At 43.6% G+C, this 17321-nt stretch overlaps 2 protein-coding genes across 10 annotated transcripts in view; one reads left to right on the forward strand and one right to left on the reverse strand.

The window, feature by feature from the left end:
• Positions 1-1026: 1026 nt before the first annotated feature.
• On the reverse strand, positions 1027-5757 carry PIGP (phosphatidylinositol glycan anchor biosynthesis class P). Of its 2 annotated transcripts, none has more exons than XM_006030389.3 (4): positions 5269-5757; positions 2959-3031; positions 2321-2439; positions 1027-1196 (listed from the first exon to the last, which is right to left on the reverse strand). In XM_006030389.3, the coding sequence occupies exons 1-4, from the start codon at positions 5309-5311 to the stop codon at positions 1078-1080; spliced, it is 354 nt and encodes a 117-aa protein (XP_006030451.1). In that variant the 5' UTR covers positions 5312-5757; the 3' UTR covers positions 1027-1077. The 2 variants fall into 2 exon arrangements, with proteins under 2 accessions (XP_006030451.1, XP_006030450.1); XM_006030388.3 differs by having other exon boundaries at positions 5501-5724.
• A 243-nt stretch (positions 5758-6000) lies between these two features.
• The window catches only part of TTC3 (tetratricopeptide repeat domain 3), a 99834-nt gene continuing 88513 nt past the window's right edge, over positions 6001-17321 (forward strand). For all 8 annotated transcript variants that reach the window (XM_025212053.1, XM_025212059.1, XM_025212055.1 and 5 more), the window contains exons 1-4: positions 6001-6138; positions 11493-11581; positions 15446-15497; positions 17080-17233. In XM_025212053.1, coding sequence (XP_025067838.1) covers positions 11504-11581; positions 15446-15497; positions 17080-17233 — 284 coding nt within the window. In that variant the 5' untranslated portion in view covers positions 6001-6138; positions 11493-11503. The remainder of the gene's footprint in view (positions 6139-11492; positions 11582-15445; positions 15498-17079; positions 17234-17321) is intronic.

Here is a 17321-nt window from a genome sequence, read left to right on the forward strand (position 1 = left end):
CTGGTGGGGGGCAAGGGGCACAAGCAGGGCTGGGGGTGAGCAGGGAGGGGGGAGTGAGAGGCACGAACCCAGAGGGCTAAGGGGGAGTGAGGGGCACCAACAGGGCTGGGGGAGAGTGAGGGGCCTTTAATTTTAATCACAAATTTTGGGAGTTTTCATTGGAGAATTTGCAATTTTTTTTTATCGGGGAAAACCAGGGTCCGTAGTTATAAACAAGGGAGAAAGGTGGGGGAACCTATAGAGGAGGAAGTGGTAAACCTCTGTCCCAAATCAAAAGTGCCATTCAAACCAGTGCAACCACTCAGTTCCAGACATCAAGGTTTTATTCCAAAATATTTTCTTTCTTACAGGTTTTAATCAGCAAATACATACTTGACATGGAAAATTGCTAGGGCTTTCTCATTAGTACTATGAGATGAGCTATTATGAAGCCAAAAGGCATGAACAAAGACATGCATGCCTGCACTGTATGAGGGTCAGTCAGAAAATAATGCTGCCTAACTTTGTCCATGGACATGGAGGGTGTTCTTATTGACTTTGTTCCTAAGTGCTCTACAGAAAACTGAGATAAAGATCCTAAAGAAACTGAAACCTTGTATGCAAAGAGCTGGTCCCAATACAGAAACCCCTGAAGTGCTATTTCTGTGTGATAATATTCACCTATGTACCAGCTTGTGCGCCAAAGAGACAATCTCATTGTTTGAATACACTGTGCAGCCTCATCCTCTGCACAGACTGAAAAATTAAAGTCAGATTATAAGGGTGACCGCAATGATGAAGGCTTTGTGATAGTGGCTGCACAACAACAGCAGGACTTTCACAATGTCAGGGTACATACCCATGCTCACAAACAGTAAAAGGTCACTGATGAAGAGACTATACTGAAAAAACTGCTACATGCAGCGATTATGTATACACTTCCTGTACAAGCTTAATATTTGTTTAAATGTTATTTGGATGAGAAAAGAATATGCTAGTTTCTGAAAGTCTCTCTCCTAATACAGACCAGTTACAAATGTTTTAAAAAAATTAATTGTGGTTATAATTTATTTAAAAAAGCAAAACATCTTGGCTTAATTAGTTACTTCCGTCTCCAAGGAAAAACGTTCTGTTTACTTCACTGATGGGAATATCCCTCAATGCAGGAATTGCTTCTTCTTGATATTTCTTCTGTTGCTGATTTTTTGCATAGTTATCTGCAGGAAAATTAAAAAGATACTTCCCTATTAACACAGATGCTATGTAATCTTTTACTTTGTGTGTTTACATGCTGTAAGTGTTACTAGAAACTCTAACCCTTTGTCAAAAAAAGCATGCTGAGCTAATACTTCTATACATCCAAATCATAATGCAGGACTTCACAGCACTTAATAAATGAAGTAAAATTACAAATAATTCAGATTCTATGTCCTTCTAGTTCAATAAAATGAACATATTTTTCTGGGCAATAATATTTTAGCTAAAGGAGGAATTAACTTTCTGGTTTTCATAGATTTCATAGACATTAGGGCTGGAAGGGACCTTGGAAGATCATTGAGTCCAGCCCCCTGCCCAAAGGGCAAGAAGTCAGCTGGGGTCATAGGATCCCAGCAAGATAATAGACTTCCTAAGTTTTTATAGACTTGATTCAAGACTTGGAGTTAAAATGGGCCAGCAGTACCAATCCATAGGCAGAATTTATTTTCTTTAGGTCTCTGCAAGCAATCGAGCTACTATTCTAGTCATTATCTTTAATGTAAAGCCTATACCTCTCTATTTCCACTGCACTGTACTCTGAGCTCAAGTCACATCAGTGAAATATTCCTTAAATAATACTTTTCCAGGTCTGTATTGGGAACCAATGAATGAGAGCCAAATATTACTGGGACACCTTAGATTGTAATTCCATGCTAAAGCAAATAATTGTGGTCTTGCCCAAAAAAGGGTTCCGTTAATAAACAGAAGTACTGGCATCCTGAGAGAGAATGGGAAAGTCTGAAGGCGGGCCTATATTTTTCAAGTGACCAAACCGGACAGTTGAACAGTATAGTACACAGAAAAGAGAACAGCAAATGCTTGAGCAAGACATCCATTTTCAAGACAACAAACTTAGAGAAAAACAAAAAAAAGTTACACAGTACTTCACTTGCTACATATTTTATATATAGTTTAATCATTACATATTTTATAAGAAGCATTTTTAAAAGCAAATTTTATGCACCAAAAATTACACTTCAGGGAAATTAAAGACTGAATTTCCTTATTTTAGGTGTACCAACAAACGTGCTTACAGTTTGGGGTTTTTTTTTTAATGTTTTGGTAAGAGACAGGAAATTATTACCTGTAATGGTATGTGTTGAGTTGAGTGGAGCAGTGCTCATCATGTTAATACCAAAAAGTAGAACATAAGCAATTCCTATAGTAACGAGGAGGTATACTGGCAAAGCAACAGCCCAATACCTGCAGAATAAGATGCATTTCAAAGCTATAAATCAGAAAAAAAATATGCTGGATTAAAAAAAAAAAAATTTTCTGGGGGGGGAAAAAAATCAATCAAGCAAAAGTGTAACAAGAAGAGCTTTCAGAACTTAAGTGAGAACTTTAAGTATATCAAAAGGATCACACGGGCTCATTTATTTACTACCAACTGGTGGCCAATTACAACTGCAATAATCATGATTTAAACTGCAAGATTACTTCAATAAAACACAGTGAAATAGCTATGTATTCACTTTAGCTCACTGATAATTTTTCAGGGCAAATTACTATTTGTGGAGGATAGTTTTTGCAAAAGTACTCCAGTTGTCTGTCAGAGGAACAATAGTAAGTCATCATTTTCAAACTGGATGAAATGCAAGACCTATTATGCTACATAAATAGCACTGGTACATTTCTAGTTTTGTTATTTGAAAAAAAGGTTCAAAGACTATCAAATATTTCTACAAGGATAGTTTTATAAACTAAATGATTTGAACCTACTTTTGAGGCCAGTATGTTAGTCCCAATGAGAATAACCACGATTCAGGAACATATGCCCACACAAGGTATAGCACTGTACAGAAGAAGTGAAGTTAGTATTTTGATCACAATGGTAAAATTAACATTATTTCAGAATTAAAAAAAAAACCAGTTCTAAGCACTTACAGTAGTGTCATTATAAATCATTCAAATAAATGACAACTTGCTCTACAGCAGTAGTTCCCATAAGGCCTTACTAGACCATAAGTGCTATATTGGGTTAGTCCAATGACTCGTATCTTGCCTCTGATGGATAAAGGAGTGGATGCTTTAGAGGGATAAATCTAAAGGCTGGAACAGGTATGTCTAGAGCAGAGGTGGGCAAAATGGTGGATCTAGCCGGTGGCTGGATTCTATTTCCCAGCATGCTGTGGCCCATTTCCATGGAGACCCCAGCAGCTGTGGGCCTGTGACAGTGTGGGACCAGGGTTTCCATGGAGACTGGCCCCAGTAGTGCTGGCAGGGTGTGCGGCAGGATTGGGAGCTGCTCCGGGGCCAGGATCCTGTGCAGGCAACAGTATGGTCTAGAGGTGGGCAGAGTTGTGATCCACTTGGTGTTCAACGTTTTGCCCAGCCTGGTCTGGAGTGATAGATATCCTATCCCTGGCATCTACCATCATTGGTTTAGAGATGCCAGAGGATACACCTCCAATTGCTCTAATAACAGTTAACAGTTTCATCACCCACAAATTTGACTACTCCTTTTGAGCCTCGCTAGCCTCTAACCAGCATGTCCAAAATATCAGGGAGAAGGACAACCCCACAAACAGCATCATGCACACAACTCTTGGTAGAAGGCAGGGCAGCACCTCAGAAACTAACCTGGTCAGAGACTAACCTGGGCTTTCAAGGGCAACAGTTTATTTTGGCAAATGCTATGAAGTAGCCTAGCAGTTCTCAACCTTTTTTAGACTTGAGGCACCCTCCCCTGCATCCATTTAGACTCAAGGCATCCCTTGGAAAATGTCAACGCTGAGCTTTTACTCCTTTCTTAACTACAGAAAGACAACTGAGCAAGTCTTCTCCTGCAGAGAGCTCAGAAAGCCCACAACAGGGGCAGAATGATTTTAAATGCATTGGATTGCTGTCTGAAGTCACTGGGTTTATCTTGGTAATCATGTGCATGCACCTAAGAGTGCTACCTTTGCGTGACACTCCAGCAGCATCCCTAAAGGGGTCACAGTAGCCCATGGTTGAGAACTACTTGAGTAACATTTCATAGGTCTCCAAATTAGTCTTTAAAGCTAAAAAAGAGACAAGGGTTGATTCAGAGAATCACAGAAAATTAGGGCTGGAAGGGACCACAGATCATCTAGTTCAACCCCCCTGCTCACAGCAGGACCATCCTCAAATAGATCATCCCAGCCAAAGCTTAGTCTAGCCGGGTCTTATAAACCTCCAAGGATGGAACTTCCACCGTCTCTCTGGGTAACCTGTTCCAAAGTTTTACTGCCCTCCTACTGAGAAAGTTTTTCCTAATATCTAACCTAAACTTCCCTTGCTGAACCTTGAGACTGGTGCTCGTTCTGTCATATGTCACCACTGAGAACAGTCAAGCTCCATCCTCTTTCAAACCTCTCTTCAGGTAGCTGAAGGCTGCTATCAAATTTCCCTGTCTTCTCTTCTCCAAACTAAATAAGCCTAATTCCCTCAGCTTCTCCTCACAAGTCCTGTGCTCCAACCTCTGACCCATTTTTGTTGCCCTCTGCTGGACTCCCTCCAACTTGTCCATCTACTTTCTGCAGCAGGGGCCCAAAACTGGATGCAGGACTCCAGATGTGGCTTCCCCAGTGCTGACCCAGCTTTGTCTGACCTATCCAACAGCAAACCCCAGCAGCAGAGGAACAAGGTCCTGGTCATGCATAAAGTGTAGAGGCAGGTCCAAGGCACCACTCTGCACCGGGGCCCCTGAGGCTGGCTTAAGGCGGGCAGTCTGGCAGGGCAAGGGGCGATTGCAGCAGCAGAGACCCTCCTCCCTCTGGGCCAGAGGGCCATGGAGGGAGAGGTGGTTGAAACAGGGGCCACAGACTAGACCCAGCTGGGCTTGCACCAGGCCCGGCCAAGCAAAGCTTGGGGTTGTCCTGGGCAGCATTGCCAAGTCCTAAATAGGAAATGATCATATTTGCTGAAAAACTATTGTACAGTGACAAATATGCAAATAAGCCTTCTTCTTTACTTCATATTGCTCACTGTAAGTCGCCAATAAGTCAAAAGTTGAAGCATTTCTTTATTGTAAGGCGAGCGCTGACAGTGAACCCAAATGTCACTTACGATTCCCAGACAGTGACATGGGTTTTACATCTGCTGCATCCATCCGCTACCTCAAAAACGATCGGACAGTTTGAAGACGCTTATTACCATTACTGAGTGCTCATCGTACAAGGGTTCCAATTATCGGAGAAACCGGATAATTATCGTGCACCCGGCAACGCCGGCCCTGCGGGGCCAGCTCCGGCCGCGTCTGCCCGGCCGGGCCCCGCCCTCGCCTCCCCGCGGCACCTACTGAAGCCGAACTGGGCGGCGAGAAAGAGCACGAAGCCGTAGAGCGCGCGCTCGGGCAGCGGCGATGGCGAGTTCTCTACCATGGCGGCCCGATCCCGCCTCCGCGCGGGGGACTGACGTTACCACCTCGGGGCGAAGCCAACTGACGAAGGAGGTAGTGTGGGAGAAGCCGCTGCGCAGGCGCCGTCCCGCGTCCAATCGGCTGGTAACATCGGCCACGTCACCCCTGCCCGTTATGCCCTGCCTATAAGCGTCCAGCCGCTGCCTCTGTTCACCGCCCTACAGAAGTGTCGTCACCACCCGCGCATGTGCGAGAGAACCGAACACCCCCCTCCTTTTTTTTTCCCTCCCTCTCGCGCGAACAACCGCGGCTGGCCCTTTGCGTAGGCGAGTGAAACCTAACACAGCTCCGCCCCGCCCCCCTTAGCCCGGGGGCGCTGCGAAGATCGACGCTTCGCGTTCCTGACGTCAGAAGCCGGGCAGCCAATAGGGTGGCGTGAAGGGGCCGGTGCGCGTGGGGCGGAGTTGTTGTGCTGCGCCGCGGGAGCCTCACCCACCTGCTCCCACCTCGCCCCTTGCTCACGGCGGCGCGGGCTGGAAGCGGCGGTGCAGCGGCTGCTGGGAGTCAGCCTCGAGCCGGTGAGTAGGGGTCCCGCGGGCGGCTGTTCGCCATTCCCTGTCTCTTCCCCCCCCCCCAGTTGTGTTGGCTTCGCGCAGGGCCGGGGCCGGGGCCCGGGCCGAGACTGAGGTGGGATCTGGCTACAGCCCCCACGCCCCGTGGAGGAAGGCAGGCAGGGGCTGCTCGGGTCAGGCGGAGGCTCCGAGGTCCTGGGGTCTCGGGTGCTTCCGCAAGCCTTGGCGTGAAAGCTGGTTGGAAGCTACTTCTAGTCACTAGGCCTCTCCAAACCCGGTTTGGGGAGCCGGGCTGATGCTTTTAGGGTGCGATGGGTGGCTTCGCCTGTGTGGCCGGTTTGGATTAAACAGTTCCCCCGGGGTTTGCGTGAGGGGGTGTACCGTGCTGGTTAAAGGGCAGTTGGTGGTGGGGGTGATCGCAGGCTGCAGCTGTTTGTGGTTAGCGGAGGCAGCTGCTGAAGGGGCAGGGTATCCTTCTGCCTCTCCCCTTTCCTCCTTCATACGGGTCAGCATCCTGCAAAATGGTGAGCGCCAGGATGACAGGTTCCTTTGCGTAGATGTGATTATCTTTTATTAGATCGACTAAATACCCTGCAAAACTGTTCTTTGCAAGCTGTCGGGCACAAGCAGCCTTCTTCAGGCATGGGGAGAGTCTGTTGGTGTTTGTGTGCTGTCCTGGGTAGAAGAGAAGCCAATGTGCAGATAGCAGGTCTGTGCAAATGCAAATGCCTGGCAGGGAGGATCAGAGAGAATGGGAGACAATAGGTGTGAATGACAATGGGAGACAGGAGGGTGGTTGGGGGGGAGGGAATGTTGACCTGGTGATAATTGTAGCTGGTAAAATGGTGTTTACCTGATGAAGGGTTTAAACCCAAAAGCTTGCTAAGAAAAGTTTTTCCAACTATTTAAGTTGATCTAATAAAAGACATCAGATTGAGCCAAAGATCGAGCCTTGTCTAGCTGGTTAAATGCAGTTTTTCCAACTATTTAGTTGGTCAAATAAAAGAGATCACATCTACCCAAAGAACCTTGTCTGCCTGCGTTCTTAGATCAATATGGCTACAGCCAACAACCTTAGTGCCAGGATGGGTTTAAGTGAGAAATACCTTCTGCCTTGCTGTTTTTATTTTAATGCCTCTTGCTAGATTTTGATGAGCAAAGTAGATTATGCTGCTTTTTGAGAAGCTGCCTTGAGCCACGCTGGCTTTTTGCATTGGTTATGGGTTCCTGAAAAGGATTCTGTAACCCAGATCAGCTCTTTGTTAAACAGGAAGTGTTATAGCCTGCTGATCCAAGCCAAACTGAGAAAAATGTAGGCAGAGAGGGAGGCCAGCCACTTGGGGGAGGGGGGAAGTGGCCACAGAGGAGGGGTTTGAGGGGGAGAAAATGTTCACATCTTTTCTGAACCAGAACAAAATGTTGTTCAAGTAGCTTTGTCTACTGTTGGTTTGCAAGCCCCTCACATGAATGAGTTTGGAATTTTTTGAATTGTTGTGGCTTTATCATCTTTATCACCTCATGCTCTCTTGTGAGTAGGTAGCAGAGTCGATTTGACCTTCTCTCAGGGTCATTTTACTGCCAGTGTTAGCAACAGAACTCCTTGGCTGTATCTCATGGGTTTCTGTTTTTCTTGAGCTGAGAACTTGGTGTTTATGAAGAAGCAGCTGTTCACCTCTTTTTAAATTCTCATTCAAAAATTGCTATGGAACATCCAGGAAAAAAAAAGCCAGTAGGGTGACCAGCTGTTCCTGTGTCATGGCCTGTAAACCATGGGGTTTAACTTATCCTTCCTGTGATGACCTTTTTACTCTTATCAGTGAACACAGGAAACATCTTTTTCTGCCTCAGAGAAAAGTACATCTCTAACTAGTGCTCTGTTTGCTGCTTGAGAGACACGAGGTTTATGATGCACACCCCTTGGAGTAGTTCGTGAAGGTCATATTTAGTCTGGTACAGGAAGCAGTGTCCACAGTTCTTGCTTGGAGGATATCTTTAAAAAGTGCTCTGGCAAGCAGGCATTATACCTGATCTTAGAAAGGAGGAAATTAAACAAAAAAACCCGTCAATACTTTTGGCTCTGATACTAGGGTCTGCAGTTCTGACTAGAGTAACATTGGTACAGGCAATATTGATGCTGACCCAGGACAGGGATCCTGTGCTGTTGGCCTTAGGTGCTAGGTGATATACCTGTACCAAGTCTGAGTGCATCTTGGAGCATATGACATGTTCATCCATAAGGTGAACTCAAGCCAAGAAAAATCTTTTAAGTGTCACAATGTTAAGCGATGAGAGCAAGGGTACTGGTAATGCAGAGAAGGGGCAAGAGCAACCCAGAAGCTGTCACACCAGTGCCAACACCAGTTCTGAAATCTACACTGAGACTGAGACACCTTTAAAGAGGCACTTCTTTCCATATGATTGGCACTCAAATGAGCTAGAACCTCATTCAGTGGTATACCATACTTTTTGCTATCTCTAGGCCACTACTTTTCCCACACACGGAACAGGAAGCGTGCTCTCTCGCTCGCTCTCTAGCTTGCTCTCGCTCGCTCGCTCGCTCTCTCTCTCTCTCTCTCTCTAGCTCTCTATGAAGGGAACTATCCCAAAGAAGCATTGTTCATGTAGGGCTTCATAAATGGCCATAATAAACAGGATCAGCCTGGCCATATAGCCCCTCTTTGGGCTTGCTTATTTGTTAATGTGATGGGTAGCACAATGCTGAAACAGAATACCCCTGCAGAGCAAAAATAATTAGTCCTGGCACCTACCTTCCTTTTTGTGTCCTTGTGTGACAAGGTATTTTGTACAATTCACAGATTTCATTGGTATCTGACAGGCCTTGTTGCGAGTACTTCTGCTGTGGCCTTGACCTTGCAGTTTCTGGGCTTTCAGCTGTGTGCCTTAATGCCCACGCCACTCCAGGCAACAGTCCTGATACTGTATTGTGCAGGGTAGATAAAAATCAACAATGTTTTTAAAATAAGAATTTTTTAAAATTTAAATCAGATTCTTTTTATTTAGTTGTATTTTTTTATTTATATTTTTTTTATATGCTTCTTTTAAAAACAAACCTATATAAGGATAGTTTTAATTTAAGATGTGTTAAAGCTTAAAGATATCATCATGGAATAGGGATTATAACTTATACTATTTGAGATAATATATTCATGTAACCTTTTTAGAACAGGCCATGGACTATATTAGGGGCAGTCTTATGGGGTTCCCAGAGGCTCCTCTGTAGATTGGGTAGAGTGGGTTGTTTTTTTTAATCTTTACTAATGTGATTCAGTGCTCAGTCGACAGTCCCATTAAGCAACTCTGTAATGTTTAGTTATAGTTCTCAACCTGGATTTGTGTCTCCAGCGATTAACATCCTTGTTAACAGCAGTATATGGAGACAAGAGAGAACAGACCTGATTACCTACCCATCAGCCTTCTTGTCTCTGCAAGTTTGTGTACACAGCGTCATGCCCTTAACTGTCTAAAAGTGCAAAGTTTCAAGAAGTTAAACGTGTAGAGAATATCAAACAACAAGGATGCACTTTTTGTAGAAAACAATGATTAAATTGAGGCTTCCTGTCCTGTGATTTCAGCCATGATTTAAATTGATACGATTTAAATCAAATCCATTGTGGTGTTGTGTAAACAGTTATGGTACTTATAGTTTAAGGGATAGTTATGCAGGGATGGGTAGAGGGGGTCTCCTGGGTATATACAACCCCAGATAAATTTATCTAATGCTTTTACAGGTTGGTTTGTTATTCCTAATGTTTACTTGCATCCTGTTTTCAGTCACTGAGGGCATCTTTACATGCGCTGGGGTGGGGGGGCACTTTAATTAAGTGACTCCTGAGAGCCGCTCTCATGATGTGGGTGTTTACATGTTATATATTCAGCGTGGCTCCTACCACCATTTTGAAGTATGGGAACTCTGAATACATGTGACAACCTAATAGGCACACTCCAGCAGACTCAATTAATCCAGCTCCATTAATTGAGCCTTAATTAGCACACACTAACTAGCTCCAGCTCTAATTAGCATGCTCCAGCAGACTCAATACTAAATGCAAGTGAACTTATTCAGGGCACCTACACAGGTGTCTGACCCATGTTCCAACACATGCTAATTAGCTTGTGTCAGAGTAGGTGGGCTCCTGAAGGTGCCCTGAATGAGTATACTTGTATTTAGTTTTCATTAGGTTCAGGAACAGCCTGTATTTCTCATTAAGTATTTTACTAACTGGAATTTTTGTTGCATTGCATGTAGGGTTATAAAAGGTACTGACAGACACAGACCGTTTAAAATGTGGTTTGAACTGCAAGCATCTGGACATACAAGCCAGTTTAGAACAGCTTAACCTTCCTAAAATGTTTCAAAAGTATATTGAGATAAGCAGGTATTATTTTGAACTGTTCCTCTGTGAACTAGTTCAGTGTTATGTGGACACCAAGCTTTCCACGATTTTTTTGTTAAATTTTTCCTCTGGGGATCTCACACTCATCCTTTCCCTGCGATCCCTCAGCCCAGTATTTTCCCTGAAGGTCGTCTTGTCGCTGGCAATAGACCTCACTCCACAGTATTCCAGACTGATTTGGGATGGGGGGTGGATGGGTGAGCAGGTAGAAATTTTATGTCAAACCACAGAATAACTTGTAGCATAGATTCTTCATGATTAAAGTTGTTCTCTTTCAATACGTGTGAAAATCCCTTTACTCACTCGATTTCTTTTCCTGATTAAAATTTCTAGAAAATGCTAGAGGCAAGGATTCTTAGGATGATATCTTTTATTGGACCAGCTATGTAGTTGGGATAAAGTTAGACAAGCTTTTGAGTGCAAGACATTCTCTCCCAGGTCTGATCACAGGGAGCCAGGCCTTATGATTAGACCTGAGAGAGAATGTCTTAAATTCAAAAGCTTGTCTAACTTTACCCAACTACATAGTTGGTCCAATAAAAGATATCATCCTAAGAAATCTTTGCCTCTTGTATAATTTCTGAACTACCATGGCTACAACATCATTCTTACACTATTAGATAATGCCAGGCATTTCACTGTTACTAGCTATAATCATAGCATGTTTACACCCTAATCACAGACCAAAACTCTGTAAGATTGTTACTGTGGACTGGTACTTATCGTCTGATACTTTTTTAACTTTCATACAAAATGTTCAGATACTTTGGTTACTTTGCTATTAATTGGAAACCCCCCCCCAGGTTTTTATGGCTTTCAAATGATAGGTATGGTGTGGGAACAAGTTATGAAACATGTTATAACTTAATCTTGCAGCCATTCTAAACCCTGTCAAAGGGGCATACCAGGTGATTTTTTTTCATATATTTTGACTTTGCTTTCTAGGATCATGAACCATGGAAAAATCTCTACCTGACTCAGAGTTTGCTGGCATTGCTTTTTATGGTGGCTGCATTAAACCTTGTTGTCAGTTGGTAAGTAGCTGTATGAATAGGTAAAGTGCAGGCTGAGTATCTGATGGCAATTCTTACTTAGTTCTGGTCTACAAACAGGGGTGTAATTTTTTTTTAACTGAAATATTTAATCTTGTGTAATTCATGGTGTGAGCACAACTCAGCTGGTATCAGAATACCACAGTTTATTCCTTTTTCCATATTGGAATAAACTAGATCGGGGGTATCAGAAATAGTCCATGGTGCCATATCAACTGACCTCAGTACTGCTTGTCTCTAGTATGGGCTGCATGCACATGGCACAGGGCTGATCTGGGGTGCACACTGTATGTGATGTCTATACCAGACCACTTGTCCGCACTGAATCCAGAGCTGGTAGCATGTAGTGCTTATCCACAACTGACCTGTGCAGACTGTGTGTGGTTCATGGGGCTGGAGCCAGTGTCCTTACTGCAGAGGCAGAACACACACCAAATCCAGGATGCACGCTGCATGAGGCACCAGCCAGGGATCGAACATGGGCTGGTCTGTGGGCCTGGTTTAACCTGTAGACTGGCTCCATACTCCTGGGCTAGAGGAACAGAAGCATCTTTGTACCAAGGGTTTGGACTTCATCTCTATTGATACAGTTAAAGCAGTAAAACTTTCTTTTATATAGGCAGTCATTGTTTGAATAAAGAATATTTCAATAGTGTGTGTAGGTGCAACTAACTTACACATCTTTTATTAAAGCATCCTACATGTCCTTCCCAGCATTCCTTTGTAACGAGGAGTGTTGAAAAGATTTTTCTGTCCACTCTAATTGGACTTAAGTTTTCAGCTCTGCTTTAGCAAGGTGCTGTTGTATCTGGTGTGTCAAGCTGATATCAGATGTGGTTGTTTCTGTAGTATAGGCAAATCCATGTTATATAATGCCTCAGACCTAGCTAATCAGTCTCTTAGAGTGGACTGGTTTGGACATCATTATACTTTTCCTCAGCGAACACACAGTAAGATTATATACAATAATATTATAGGCTACTTCAATTTTGTAGGCTTCCAAAGAGAGTTTTGAGAACAAGAATAAGGCCTAGTCTATGCACATTTGACTTAATGAAGGTGCCACTTTTATACTGATGCAGCTTTGTGTGTGAACATTCATTTTGCCTTAAATTTGGCTAAATTAATATAAGCCAGACTTAAGTCAATATGCATATCCACACAGGAATTTGCTGCAGTTTCTAAACTGCTTTTAAGTTATGGGGATCTCACTTCAGCATGTTGTAAATCCAAAGTGTAGTAAGATTTCCATTCATTTAGCATCCAGTCCCCTTTAGTATACTGACACATGAAAGCATAGACAGCTGTAAAAGTATTCAGCTTTAAGGATCTGCCGCTGCTTATACATTACATAGTTGGCTTCCTGACTCTCCTTTCTTTCCTGCCCCCCATAAGAAAATCTCTCTCTTTGAAATAATAGTAAAACTATGTAAAAGTCCTAAGTTTTATTAAAACTCTGGATATGCTTTGGAGGACACCTGATTTGTGTGATATAACAAAAATTTCTTGTTACTTCTTGGTCTAAAACTGTTTTTCATTGCTGGTGTATTGTGAAACTTTTAAATCCATTACTATGATATTGAGAGAGTACAGTGCTACATGGGAAATAAAAGTAAATAAATAGACACTCCTAAACTTTTCCTGCTTGGTTAAAAGTGTATATAATACTGTTCAGTTCTATATTATTTTCTGTAACAATAAATTAATAAATTTTGTTTTTGGTTTTGTTTTTTTTCTTCTCTGCATCTTCTCATAGCTTTTCCAGTAGTTGGGTCTAAGTGCATTCAATTAATAAAGAAAACTTACAGTACTTTATTTCTGAATATAGTGTTCAATGTTTATTAGCTATTTACTAAGTTTAATGGGTGAAAATATTTTTTTTTTGAAGTAGCATGTCTTAAACACATTTGTTCACATACCAGGTGATAATTTTATGTAACTAAACCAGGGGTGGGCAATTATTAAGTGTCCCTCCAGCTGAAATGAGTTTTGGTGAGCTGTTGGGGGCTGCACACAAATCTTTTGGAAGACTTCATTTTAACAAATTATAGATTAAAAAAAAAAATCATATAGTTAGAATCAGACATCTGCTATAACATATTTTAATTTTATTTAAACAAAAAAAATGTCCTGATTTTATGTTGGGTTTTTTTTAGTAGTGTATAGAGAGGTGATTGCATAATAGCTCAAAATAAAGTCTTGCTCTTGTGTGTTTGGCAGGGTGGGGAATGCCTGTGGACTAGGTCCTGGGAGCCGGTGGGGTGGGGAGAGGAAGTGGGGGTCACAGGGTGCATGCAACAGAACTCGCCTGGGTGTTCCAGCTCCTCCTCCCCCCCAGCCCACAGCTGCCCCCCTATGGTGCTTCTCATGGAGCCAAGCCCCATTCGCTCCCGCCTGCAGTAGTCCACACTGCGCTCCTGCCTGCACCCGCCCCATGCCTGCCAGACAGCACTGCCCCAGCCAGTGTGTGCACCTTCCTGGCAGGGCTGCTGCCTTAGCCACCCAGGTACTGCTTTCTTGTCCCTGCCTCCAGTGGCTGCTCCTCCTGCCCCTGCTATGCCACCTTGGGCAGCTGATAACACGTGGAAGCCGTGCGGAGATGTGCTGAGCACCACACACCCAGCCAGCTGGAGCAGGGCTCCAGCTCCCTGCCACCTTCCACCAACTCTGCCTACCTGGCACGATCAGGCAGGAGGCTGAGGTGGCTGAATGGATGGAAGGCGGCCTGGAGCTGGAGCCCATGCACCGGGGCTGGAGCTGCCTAGCTGCAATTTCCGCCCCACTGCCTGGTTGTGTAAGTGGTGCCCTGACCCAGAGCTGCTGTTCGTATCCTGTGCTACTTGTGAGCCAGAGTGGCACAGCAGGGGCAGGAGGAAGAGCCAAGCAGGGCAAGAGTTGGAAGGGTTTGGCCCCATGTGGAGTGCTGTGGCGGTACTGCGGGCTGAGTACAGTCTATTGACAGGCGGCTGCTTGTGGGCTGGATCCAATCAGCTGGTGGGCCGGATCTGGTCTGTGGGATATATTTTGCCCATTCCTAGGCTAAACTGTATACAGGCACTCCTCACTTAACGACCAAGTTCCGTTCCTGTGACTAGGTCATTAAGCAAATTGGTTGATAAGCGAGGAGCCGCCCCTTGATACTGCGTGCCTTGGCTTGAGATGCCGCACTGCCGTTTCAAAGACCAAAGTTCTCGTACTTACGACCAGTTCTCGTACTTATGACCAGTTCTCGCTGGTCGTAAGTCCGCACGGTTGTTAAACAGGTAGGTTGTTAAGTGAAGAGTACCTGTAATACATACTGTTTGACTGTTCACAATAATTATAAAAGAGATTAGACCCAAAAGGGCTTTCTGTGTGGGTGATGCAGCATATAATGATAAAAGAGTTTTTTAGTCTGATTATCTGTTTTTGAGGCATGAAAGGATTCGGAACTGTGGAGGCCTGTAGGTAACTCAGGACTACTGTTGTTTTTTGAGGGAGGCACATTCATCCACCTCTAATTGAGGCCTAGAAAAGGTATCTTAAAAGTTGAGGATATAAAATTGAATAAAAGGCCTTTATTCATAGTGCAACTATAGGCAGGACATTTGGGGATGTGTCCAGAATTCTTTCATCTTGCTTCCTTTCATTTTGATAACTTGATAGCAAAGTTGTCTGCCACTTTCCTGGATGTTCTGGAATGGCCACAACTGAAAGAAGGCGGGGTGACACTTACCCATTTTAATTATAAACTGGTGTCAATTTAATAGTCTGCTGCTTAAAGGAATTGTATTGCTGGTGGCTTATACAGTATGATTGCATGATGTAAAACAACAAAAACTAAAATAAGCATTGCTTTACTTTCAGGCTCGTGATAAATTTAGAAAGCGTTCTTCAAATAAACTTAAACTTAAAACAGGTAGGTTAAATAGAAGTTTTGTTTGTTTGTTTTTTAAACCTTACTTGGGAATTTGGTTTTACTTTTTCTTTCTTCCTTCTGTATAAGGATGAAAGTTCATTTCTTTAAGGGACTGGATTGTAGGCAATCTGGCCTAGTGGCTGGGCCCTGAGGGAGGGCAGGAGCCAGGGGCAGAGTTTAAAACCCATGCTGGTTCAGGGTTATGGAGTCTGAGATCAAGTTACCAGATCCACAGAGCAAAGTCCTAATCACAGGCAGGATCAGGGTCTGGGAACTGGATGCTAAGTTACCAGATCCATGGGAAAATCCACAAGCTGGAATCCAAAAACCAGAGTCAAGCAGAGTAGGGAACCGGGAAAGCCAGAGAGCACAGAGGCTTATCAAAGCAGACCTTAACTCGGGCATGGGCAGTTATTTGGGCTGGAGGGCCACTTAAGTAGTTTTGGTGAGCTGTTCTGGGCTGGATCAGAACCCCCAGTTTACAGGGCTGTGTGGTGAGCAGATCATGGGTCTGCCTTGGGTCCTGGCCCCAAGTTGTCACTGCCTCACAATCCTGCCCCCACCTGCCGACCTGTTCTGCTCTCGGATGCCATTCCCTGCCCACCCACAGCTCCATTCCATCTGCTTGGCCAAGCACATCCTGCCCTCGGGGCTCCTGGGCCAGTCTCCATGGAGACCCTATCTGGTGCCCCTGGCAGTGGGCGGGTGATGGATAGGGCCAGGGTGCCTAGGAGCAGGACCAGGGTCAAGTCAGGCAGTGGTGGTGAAATTGACAGTAGCAGCTGGAAGGAGCTGCCCCCAGCACTGCCAGGAAGCTAGTATTTATGACCTGATCCAGGTTCAGCTATAGTATAAAGAGCTTTAGAAGTCAGATGCTGTTTGTGCAGCAGGCAAATAAGTCTACTTTAATTATGGGGCTTTTTGTATATTCTAATCAGCTGAACTGTTCTGTAATGATATAGCTAATGAATGCAATTTGTGTGTTACTCATTGTCAGCAGCCGTCAGTTATTTTTTGGTCAATATTGCTTAATCCAGATAGAATCAGCCTTCTTTTTTTTTTGGTGAAGCTGGATCTGGTTGGAGAAGGAAGCAGTGCATTCTTGAATTTCATCCTGGGGTGTTTGCTGAACTGTTAGGTGATGTACAGGCCAGTAGTCCATGGATTGAATGTATTTTTGTCCTCCTGACAGACGAGTCAACAAGAAGTCATTAGGACTGTTGCTAGGAGTGATGGTCACAATTCATGGGGGAGATTTTTTTTTTTTAAGTAGTTATCATCGCCCCATTTCGTTTTCCCCAAAGAAAAACAACCCCTAAATCCTTAACATTTGCAGTTTCTAATAATCCCAGCTGAAATAGCCTATTTTTCCAGCTATTTTGGGTGGAATTTTATTTGGGATGTTATAGAACAAGAACTCCAGCTGTATTTGCATTTTTCATGTCTCCTTGTTTCCAGGTAGCTTGTTAGACATATATAATATAGAAACATTTAATTATTTCTTTAATTAAACTTTGATTAATCAAGTTGTCTGAATTTTGTAATATAGTTTTTATATCTATTTTTTTTTTCTTGTATTAAGGTGTTGATCCCTGTACTGTGTGGTGCAGTAAGCCGGTAGAGGTACTGAGAGAATATTGCGATGTAGTTAAAAAATACATCTTTTGGCCGCTTCTGTTCAGAATTGATCATATGTTAAGTGATTGGTTTGTGGCAGATAATCACTTAGAGTACAGGTAAGCAAGGATGTTTTCATGTTCATTAATCTCTCAGTTGTATTTGTTTCATTTTTTATTTAACTGCTTGCTTTTGTTAATGTGTAGG

The sequence above is a fragment of the Alligator sinensis genome, unplaced genomic scaffold (assembly GCF_000455745.1).
Source record: "Alligator sinensis unplaced genomic scaffold, ASM45574v1 scaffold69_1, whole genome shotgun sequence".
In the NCBI taxonomy this organism is placed as follows: domain Eukaryota; kingdom Metazoa; phylum Chordata; order Crocodylia; family Alligatoridae; genus Alligator; species Alligator sinensis.

What these genes read in the sequence shown, in the direction of transcription:
- PIGP (XM_006030388.3), bottom strand. Translation starts at nt 5,582, where the DNA reads ATGGTAGAGAACTCGCCATCGCCGCTGCCCGAGCGCGCGCTCTACGGC. An exon ending in CGCCGCCCAGTTCGGCTTCA is followed by an intron (nt 3,032 to 5,500) that starts GTAGGTGCCGCG and finishes TCTTCTGTACAG; the next exon opens with TGCTATACCTTGTGTGGGCA. An exon ending in CTCAACACATACCATTACAG is followed by an intron (nt 1,197 to 2,320) that starts GTAATAATTTCC and finishes ATTTTCCTGCAG; the next exon opens with ATAACTATGCAAAAAATCAG.